This window comes from Oncorhynchus keta, chromosome 19 (genome assembly GCF_023373465.1).
Source record: "Oncorhynchus keta strain PuntledgeMale-10-30-2019 chromosome 19, Oket_V2, whole genome shotgun sequence".
Classification (NCBI taxonomy): domain Eukaryota; kingdom Metazoa; phylum Chordata; class Actinopteri; order Salmoniformes; family Salmonidae; genus Oncorhynchus; species Oncorhynchus keta.
Window position 1 is genome coordinate 29,080,180 of NC_068439.1, and position 9,589 is coordinate 29,089,768.

The 9,589-nt window shown below is 41.8% G+C and overlaps 1 protein-coding gene and 1 long non-coding RNA gene across 2 annotated transcripts; one reads left to right on the forward strand and one right to left on the reverse strand.

Moving 5' to 3' along the window:
* Positions 1–368: 368 nt before the first annotated feature.
* LOC118371160 (stathmin-like) lies at positions 369–7,915 on the reverse strand. Its single transcript, XM_035756493.2, has 5 exons — positions 7,779–7,915; positions 5,872–5,918; positions 5,139–5,311; positions 1,678–1,869; positions 369–1,358 (listed from the first exon to the last, which is right to left on the reverse strand). Exons 2-5 carry the CDS (start codon positions 5,888–5,890, stop codon positions 1,296–1,298), a joined length of 447 nt encoding a protein of 148 aa, XP_035612386.1. The 5' UTR covers positions 5,891–5,918; positions 7,779–7,915; the 3' UTR covers positions 369–1,295.
* LOC118371161 (uncharacterized) lies at positions 5,954–8,549 on the forward strand. Its single transcript, XR_004822940.2, has 2 exons — positions 5,954–6,761; positions 8,359–8,549. It is a non-coding gene; the product is annotated as an uncharacterized LOC118371161 (long non-coding RNA).
* The last annotated feature ends 1,040 nt before the right edge of the window (positions 8,550–9,589 follow it).

Here is a 9,589-nt window from a genome sequence, read left to right on the forward strand (position 1 = left end):
ATTTCCATTAAACCCAAAAATCATTCCTTGACCTCTTGGTCATGTTAAAATGGCAAAGGTCCAAGGCACTACATCTCAGTGCAAGAGGCTTCACTACAGTCCCTGGTTAAAATCCAAGCAGAAGCAGTCGCATAGGGCAGGGCACAATTGGCCAAGCAGCATCTGGGTTTGGCAGTCATTGTAAATAAGTTTGTTCTCGAATTGCCTAGTCAAAAATGAACCTTAGCCTGGAATCTAAACAGAAGTATGGATTCCAGGACAACTAGATCCACAGAATGCAATAATATGTTCCAGCTATGCATCAAAGGATGGGGTTCAAACGGCAGAAATGTGAAGCAGCACATGTATCAATAAAGCACACATGGAAAGGGGTTTGACAATTGTATTTATTTTTTAGTACAACCGTTAAGTCAACTAGTAACATTATCTATTGAGATGCCAAATTGCATTCCATGTGTAGGCCCAGTCTTCCAGTAACATCATAGATACACAAGCCTGGGGAACAAAAGTGAATTCATGGACCTACAACAGCAGAGGCATATGCTTTGAGACAAAACCCCACTTCACATAAGCAAAAAAACCTGCAGTGGCACAAAGATTAGACTTGGGGTGAGTTGAATGGCACCCTATTCAGTACACTACTTCTGGGTAGTACATTAGGGAATAGGATCAGGATGCCACCAAAAAAGACTAGCAGTTCTCTGAATAGTGAAATATGCCATACAACACCTGCTGTGAAAAATGTGAAATCGATCAACATGTTACCAACACAGATCAACAACCATCAATCAATAACTATTATTAGCCAGGTGTAACAGAGACAAGATTCCAAAACGGCACTATGGAAGAGATCATGTTAAGGACCTATGCATAGAGACATGCTTCCTTGAAGTACATATAGTGCCAATTTTAATTAGGTCCAAAGATGCAATGACAAAAGCTAAATAGCCAAAGAAATAGTCTGTATGAAATGGTCACTAGTGGTCAAACCCCTGCCTCCTCAATTTCTCTAAGGACTTTGGCTCCTCTCCAAAGCATTTTGAGAGGAATCGACAGCTAGTAACTTAGACATCCATGGAATAGAAGCAACAAGGGAACAAAAATAGCCACATGTAAAGCTATTGCAAGTACACTTATAGCAGGAGAGTAATTGAATTCACAAACAGGGAGAACTTTTATTTACTTCAAAAAGGTAGGTGGCAGTAAAGACAAAAATACTGGCCATTAACTAAATATAAATCAATCTTTGGATATGTAAAAAACCCTCTAGTATACAATCCCCAATAGACAGATATTCAGTTCTCGGCACCGCCCTCTTTGGTTTCCTTCTTGGCCCGCACCTCTTCCAGTTTCTTGTCCTGAGAAGAAATAGAAGTTCAAAACAGTGACATTATCAAAACATTTAAACAGACCGTACAAAGTTTGGCTTGTGTCAGTGACGACAACATGCATTCATATTTTCCATCAACAATTTGTCATGGTTGACCAGTGACATTGGTGTTAACTGTTGGTGAGAAATCAAAATGTTGATAACTTCTGAGGTCTCCCAACTCTGAACTCACTTGCAGAGATAAGTGATCAAGTCCTTGAGACTTGATCACTTAGAGAGTCTGGTAGCAGGGTCAGACTCACTGCAAGACTGGTTTGCATGTAAACGATAGCAAGAGGCAAACATACCTTCTCCTTGAACTTCTCGCTCATGGCTGCCTGAAGGGCCTCCTTGTTCTCTTTGTTGGCTTCCATCTTCTGGTTAAGCTTCTCCTCAGCTATCTTGCTGAAGTTGTTGTTCTCCTCCATGGCTTTCCTTTGCACCTCCTTCTCATGCTCCCTCTTCTCAGCTAGGTGCTTCAGAACCTCTGCTTCATGGGACTGGAGGATGGCGCAAGGGGGAGAGGAGTTTGATTGACACCCAACAAAACATTTGACTACTGCAATACTGTAGAGCAGGGCTCCCCAAAAGGTGGGAACCAGGCCAAATACAGCCCCGAGTAAATAAAGTCGAGGCTGGACATGACTCAAAAACAGCACTAAGTGATATTAATTTGGGACATTTGTTCCAAAGTATTACAACTCTAAAACGTAATCCTATACAAATATAAGCAAGGATTAGGTTTAGTCAAATATCAGTTTGGGCTTGTCGGTCAATTTGCAGTCTACAAATTGTGTAATTATGTTCTGGGCACAGACTAGCCACTCAAAACAACCCTCAGCTGAATCTAATCTCAGGCATAGAGGCATGTAATGCATCATGGCAAAATGTTAACATGTATCCACACACTAGCTCCATCTATCTATCCTGCTAAAAAAAAATAAAGGGAACACTTAAACACAATGTAACTCCAAGTCAATCACACTGAAATCAAACTGTCCACTTAGGAAGCAACACTGATTGACAATACATTTCACATGCTGTTGTGCAAATGGAATAGACAACAGGTGGAAATTATAGGCAATTAGCAAGACACCCCCAATAGTGGTTCTGCAGGTGGTGACCACAGACCACTTCAGTTCCTATGATTCCTGGCTGAGGTTTGTCACTTGAATGCTGGCGGTGCTTTCACTCTCGTGGTAACATGAGACGGAGTCCACAACCCACACAAGTGGCTCAGGTAGTGCAGCTAATGCAGGATGGAACATCAATGCGGGCTGCGGCAAGAAGGTTTGCCGTGTCTGTCAGCGTAGTGTCCAGAGCATGGAGGCGCTACCAGGAGACAGGCCAGTACATCAGGAGACGTGGAGGCCGTAGGAGGGCAACAACCCAGCAGCAGGACCACTACTTCCGCCTTTGTGCAAGAAGGAGCACTGCCAGAGCCCTGCAAAATGACCTCCAGCAGGCCACAAATGTGCATGTGTCTGCTCAAACGGTCAGAAACAGACTCCATGAGGGTGGTATGAGGGCCCGACGTCCACAGGTGGGGTTTTACTTACAGCCCAACACCATGCAGGACATTTGACATTTGCCAGAGACCACCAAGATTGGCAAATTCACCACTGGCGCCCTGTGCTCGTCACAGAAGAAAGCAGGTTCACATTGAGGACGTGTCAGATTCTGGAGACGCCGTGGAGAATGTTCTGCTGCCTGCAACATCCTCCAGCATGACCGGTTTGGCTGTGGGTCAGTCATGGTGTAGGGGGGGCGCACATCCCTCCATGTGCTCGCCAGAGGTAGCCTGACTGCAATTAGGTACCGAGATGAGATCCTCAGACCCCTTGTGAGACCATATGCTGGTGCGGTTGGCCCTGGGTTCCTCCTAATGCTAGACCTCATGTGGCTGGAGTGTCAGCAATTCCTGCAAGAGGAAGGCATTGATGCTATGGACTGGCCAGCCCATTCTCCAGAGCTGAAGCCAATTGAGCACATCATGTCTCGCTCCAGCCAACACTGTCCAGGAGTTGGCGGATGCTTTAGTCCAGGTCTGGGAGGAGATCCCTCAGGAGACCATCCGCCACCTCATCAGGAGCATGCCCAGGCGTTGAAGGGAGGTCATACAGGCACGTGGAGGCCACACACACTACAGAGCCTCATTTTGACTTGTTTTAAGGACATTACAGCAAAGTTGGATCAGCCCGTTGTGTGGTTTTCCACTAATTTTGAGTGAGACACCAAATCCAGACCTCCATGGGTTGATAAATTTGATATCCATTGATAATTTGTGTGATTTTGTTGTCAGCACATTCAACTATGTAAAGAAATAAGTATTTAAGAATATTTCATTCAGATCTAGTGTTTATTTTAGTGTTCCCTTTATTTCTTTGAGCAGTGTGTATATATATATATATATTTTAAAGGTAGTTATATTTCAGGATATAGTCATATTTATTGGGATCCAAACAGGATATAATTTAGCAATATATTGTATTGATACAACTATTTGTACACTAGTTGGTGGTACCAAAAGTACAGTATTTTTTGTTCATTAGCTTGTTTCCTTTTTTTTTTTTTTTTACAGGGAGACAGCACTTTATTGCCATGACTGATGAAAACTCATTGTGGCTCAGTCTTGTCAACTGCAGCAGACATATGGTGAACAGTATGTCTGGAATATTGAAACAACCAGTAAAACATGTAGCAGCTTGTTTTGGTCATCCAATAACCGGTATCTGCATTAAAAATCATAATCTGTCAACCTCTAGAGACATCACTACAGACCCTGATTTGATACTGGGCACCATCAACCAGCCATGATCAGGAGTCCCATAGGGCAGTGTACAATCGGCCCAGCGTCATCCGGGTTAGGGGAGGGTTCGGCCGTCATTGTAAAATAAGCATTTGTTCCTAACGTAACGTTCCTAATTAAAAAAGTAGTATACTGCTCAATTCAATTTGTGACAAGTCTATTAGCCAATATATGTTACAATAGTATCTAAGTGATTTTTTTTATCTAGTAAAACAGTTCAACTAAACATCAAGAATCACGAAATGCTTAGTGATAAATTAGCTGTATTATTAGTTCAGGATTCAAAAGCTGACATTTTTTATAGCACAGAAATGTGTTCATTTTAAATAAAATTACAAAGTTATTGGTTGAAATAGTTTTGGTGTTCCATGCTCAAGCACATTGTACACCCAAATATTTGCATCATTGAGAAAGTGTTCTGCTGCTCCTTTATTAAGGGACAGGCCATTAGTGGTAATCTTTGTCTGTGCTAGTTGCAGACAGCAACAGCAAACTAATATTGAAAAACTGCACGTGAGCAAAACAGTGCAACTAGCCAAGAAACACCGACAAAGTCACACTTCAGTAGCCTCTCAGCTCAAGTCAACCAACTTCTATATTTGGGCTTGAAAAACTTTGCAAATTGTGTGACCACCCAACATGGCTGGTAAATAACATTCTTACCATCAAAGCCAAAATATACCAGTGTAAATTTTCCACCTTAATGTCATGATAATATCCTATTGTCAGACCCCTTGCTATTCCCACACCTAGTAAATACATTCTCCAAATTGTGTCAGTCAAGACTAGGATTTCACCGCCCAAATATGTTTTTAGATAACAATATACACCCTTATTCATGGGTGAGGGTAGGTGACCTTTTTTCTGAACAGGTTTTACCTTTAGAGGACCCCTTTTGGCTCAAGAGCACACCCATAAGCAAAACCTCAGTCTAGCATCTTTAACTGGAGCACAATTTACCTTCCTCCTTTCCTCTGCAGCCTCCAGTTTCCTCTGGATCTCCTCCAGAGACAGGTCCTTCTTCTTGGGGGGAGACAGAGGGAACTCTCCCTTGGCGTCTGGAGTTGGAGTGCCCAGGATCACCTCAAATGCCTGGCCAGATGCACGTTTGTCAATCTCCTTAACCTGAATATCTATGAGTGGACAAATTACATGTTATTAAATCAAAGTTATTGGTGGGCCACAGAGATGCAACGAATTGCATGTGTTGCAACAGTGCAATAACTAACAATATGCACATAATCCAAAAATCAGAAGCAGCAATGCCAGAGTACAGAAAATATATAAGTGCATATAGCCAGCATATGACTAGAAACTGTACATCAGCCATAGTTATATAATGAGCCATGACTAGAAAGCAGTATACACAAATGAACTCCAGATGAGGAATACATGCAGGCTGACAGAGATAAGGGAATGGGGCACTTGTTTGGTAAAACTGAAAAACTTCCAAATGAGGGAGGGGACAAGAAAGTGAACATTACAGGGAGAAAGGGTAGAGAGAAGGACACTGTGTGGACATTGAATTAGGGTTCCCCCATGTCCAAAAAACACTGCATCTCCTGTCACCTGGACTGCTGGGAAGAGATGTGACTGGTCAAAACAATAGTGGAAGCGCATCATTAGAGTGGCTTCCACTTGGTCATTTCTTTCAGATGGAAAGGGGCGAGAAACAACTAATTTCACAGCTTACCTCCACAGGAGGCCGCCATTTCAGCAGTGGACAGCAAGTCAATGTACCTGGAAGAAAGTTCAGTCACATTTACTTACAGCCCTTTTAACACTAGCAGTTGTCAGTGCCTTTACAGTAACCTAGCCTTAACCCCAACAACCAAGCCTGCCAACACTTGCTATTGCATTAGTAAGTCCTTGAACATGAAGAACCACACTCCCAAGGACTGGATGAAAACTCCATCTCATCTTTACAAGGTGCTGAATAACAGCACTAGCACCCTCTAGTGGGATAGAAACACAATTGACTGTGTGTTTAGGTGGAAGACTGACGAAACAGCAGGGTAAAGCAAAACAAGGTCCACTCAGTGGCGACATCCTTCGGTCATGTTCAACAACGACCAAGCAACACCCTATTAATGTAGCCTATTTTAAAAAGCTGTCTGGAATTCATTCACAGCTAAATAACTACATGGCACATTAGCCACATGCAATCAAAATACTGTAGATTGGCCCTTTCAATGCCCAGCTACAGCGTCTCAGTGCCATTCTGTTGCATGGATACTCTGAACTAACAGGTCATGGTTAGAACAAAACGGATAGAGCTTTTCGAAATTGCAGGGTATTGAAAATGCGATTGGGAAACTGTAGATTTGGCAGCTATAACCTACAGACGAAGCCAACAAACCTAATCTATGAATATTCAAGCAGCTGCAACACAAGCTGCAATGGTGCACATAGTTCGCCATGTATAAACCACAGGGGGACAAAGAAAATAAAAAAGTTCCAACCGCCGCAAATTCGAGAGTACGCCCAACTGCAACAAGAATGCGAATCGCCGCTTACATTTGCATGTACAGGAATGTGACTGAAATGGTGCTACTAAAAAAGACGACAGACAATGATGCTGAGGTGTGTAAACAGATCACGATAAATTGGGAGGGACACCTGCAGCAATCAAAAGCGGTTGTCTTGAGGTTGACAAATAATAGGTAACGTTTCAGGGTCAACACAAAACATCAATTAATGGCACAACAATGGCTATTTTGTTTGATTGCAATGAACGTCAATGAGACGAGTTACAAACAAAGAGGAGCGCGTGTTCAAGGCAGCTCCGCCCGTTTAGCTATTAGCATGCTGCCCCTCACCACACCAAGTGCATAACGTTAAGTAAAAAAAAAAAAGGCTAGAACAGTCAACGAGAAATAATTTAAACGTCAATAAAGCTGATAATTGTTTATGGCGACTGGACGCTTCAAATACCGATGGTAGCGTTCATTTTGCAAAGCACCCTGCAAACAAGATGTTTAAAAAGTAGTTAATGGAAGCGCATCAGTTGATGGCTGACCAAAGTAGAAAAATTAGGTACTTTAAAGATTGAAAGTGAAGTGTATATTATTTCTGTAAATTAATGACTTTACTAGCTACGTCGTGTCGTCAATAAAATAATTTGCGCCAGACTATCAAGTGTGCATCCCTAACCAGCAAGTAAAAATAAGTGTCAAGACAAACTCATTGGTCAACGACAACGTTAATCACCGTCTGAAGCTGAACATATTAAATATGGTTAACGTTACTGTGGAACAACAAGTCACCCACCATTAGATCCATGTTCTTTTTACAATTGCATACATTTTTCACCAATGCATCAATGAAATACATGAAGTTACCAATGTCTGAGCAACAACCTTTAACGTTGACTAGTTACTGTAGATTGGTTGCTAGTTAACGTTAAAACAAATGTATATATTTTTTTAACGATGTCGTTCAGCCAAGATTGAAGCTGAGGTAACACATTCTATCGCCACTTGACAAAAAATAAATGCTGAAGGTAAAACCAGTACCATCATAAATCAGGCAAGATTACCTACAATTACAATCTTTAAGTCATATTTTTGGTACGGATAACGTTAGCTATATTACACCCACCTTAATAAACAGTGAAACAAAATGTTCCTTAACAGCCAGACTTTAACCGCGAATTCTATGCTCGAGCATGGCCAGTTCGCGCATAAAAAGCCCCAAATGTGTGTCGTCAAAGCCAATTCTACAATTCTATTGGCTGTTTCTTACTCTCTCCGCACTCCTGGTAGTTGTAGTTTTAGTGCTTTCTAGATGTCAACACAGACAGACGAGAATCCTCCAAACATTTCAGTTACTTTGGTAATGAACTTTGAAGGAACATATAAATTGATTGTTTCAATTTAATTGATAAAAAAATATGGGTATTTTGGGGAAGAAATGTCAAAAGTGTGTCTTTGACCTACATCAGTCAGTCAGCCCTTGAATGAAGTGTGTGATGATTCAGGGTGTGCGCCATTACATAAGTCTTCATTGTTTCACTCCAACTAACCAGATGCGCGTTCTCCACCGGGCGCTCTAGAGGACTGTAGGGTAGCTATACAATTTATTAACGTTTTGATCACGTTGTCTGCACTATTTTATTTTTTTGCAGCATTCCTCCATAGTCATGACTGTCATTGTGTCCTACTTTGTTTTTATCACACAGAGATATAAAGGATCCATGGAATGACCCATATTTCCTCCAGAGCCAGAAAGCTGCAGTCATACATCATTTACCAACCATTTGTCTGACGTCAGAGGACTTGCGAGGACTACACCCCCAATCCTGAAAGAAGTCAGCTTCTTTCTGTCTGTTTGTTTTTAACTAATTAATTAAAAATAAAAAGCTGAAATGTCTTGAGTCAATAAGTATTCAATCACTTTGTTATGGCAAGGCTAAATAAGTTCAGGAGTGCAAATTTGACTAACAAATCAAGTATGTTGCATGGACTCACTCTGTCTGCAATAATAGCAACATGATTTTTGAATGACTACCTCATCTCTGTACCCCAGACATAAAATTATCTGTAAGGTCCTTTAGTCATGCAGTGCATTTCTAACACAGATTCAACCACAAAGACCAGGGAGGTTTTCCAATGACTCACAAAAAGAGCACGTATTGGTACTGTAGATTGGTAAAAAGAAAGAAAGAAAAGCAGACATTGAACATCCCTTTGAGCATGGCGAAGTTATTAATTAAACTTTGGATGGTGTATCAATAAATCACATGAATGAGTACCACTATCCATATTTTCAAGCATTGTGGTGGCTGCATCATGTTTTTATACATTTACATTTTACATTTAAGTCATTTAGCAGACGCTCTTATCCAGAGCGACTTACAAATTGGTGCATTCACCTTATGACATCCAGTGGAACAGCCACTTTACCTTTATGTTTTATTTATTTCACCTTTATTTAACCAGGTAGGCCAGTTGATGGGCTATGTACAGGTGCAATGATCAGTGAGCTGCTCTGACAGCTGGTGCTTGAAGTTAGTGAAGGAGATGTGAGACACCAGCTTCTGCGATTTTTGCAGTTCGTTCCAGTCATTGGCAGAAGAGAACTGGATGAAAAGGCGGCCAAATGAAGATTTGGCTTTGGGGGTGAGCAGTGAAATATACTTGCTGGAGTACGTGCTGCGAGTGGGTGCTGCTATGGTGACCAGTGAACTGATATAAGGCGGGGCTTTGCCTAGCAAAGACTTGTAGATGACCTGGAGCCAGTGGGTTTGGCAACGAGTATGAAGCGAGGGCCAGCCAACGAGAGCGTACAGTGGTGGGTAGTATATGGGGCTTTGGTGACAAAACGGATGGCACTGTGAAAGGCTGCCTCCAATTTGTTGAGTAGAGTGTTGGAGGCTATTTTGTAAATGACATTGCCGAAGTCGAGGATCG

What these genes read in the sequence shown, in the direction of transcription:
- LOC118371160 (XM_035756493.2), bottom strand. An exon ending in CTGCAGAGGAAAGGAGGAAG is followed by an intron (nt 1,870 to 5,138) that starts GTAAATTGTGCT and finishes GCCATCCTCCAG; the next exon opens with TCCCATGAAGCAGAGGTTCT. An exon ending in GCGAGAAGTTCAAGGAGAAG is followed by an intron (nt 1,359 to 1,677) that starts GTATGTTTGCCT and finishes ATTTCTTCTCAG; the next exon opens with GACAAGAAACTGGAAGAGGT.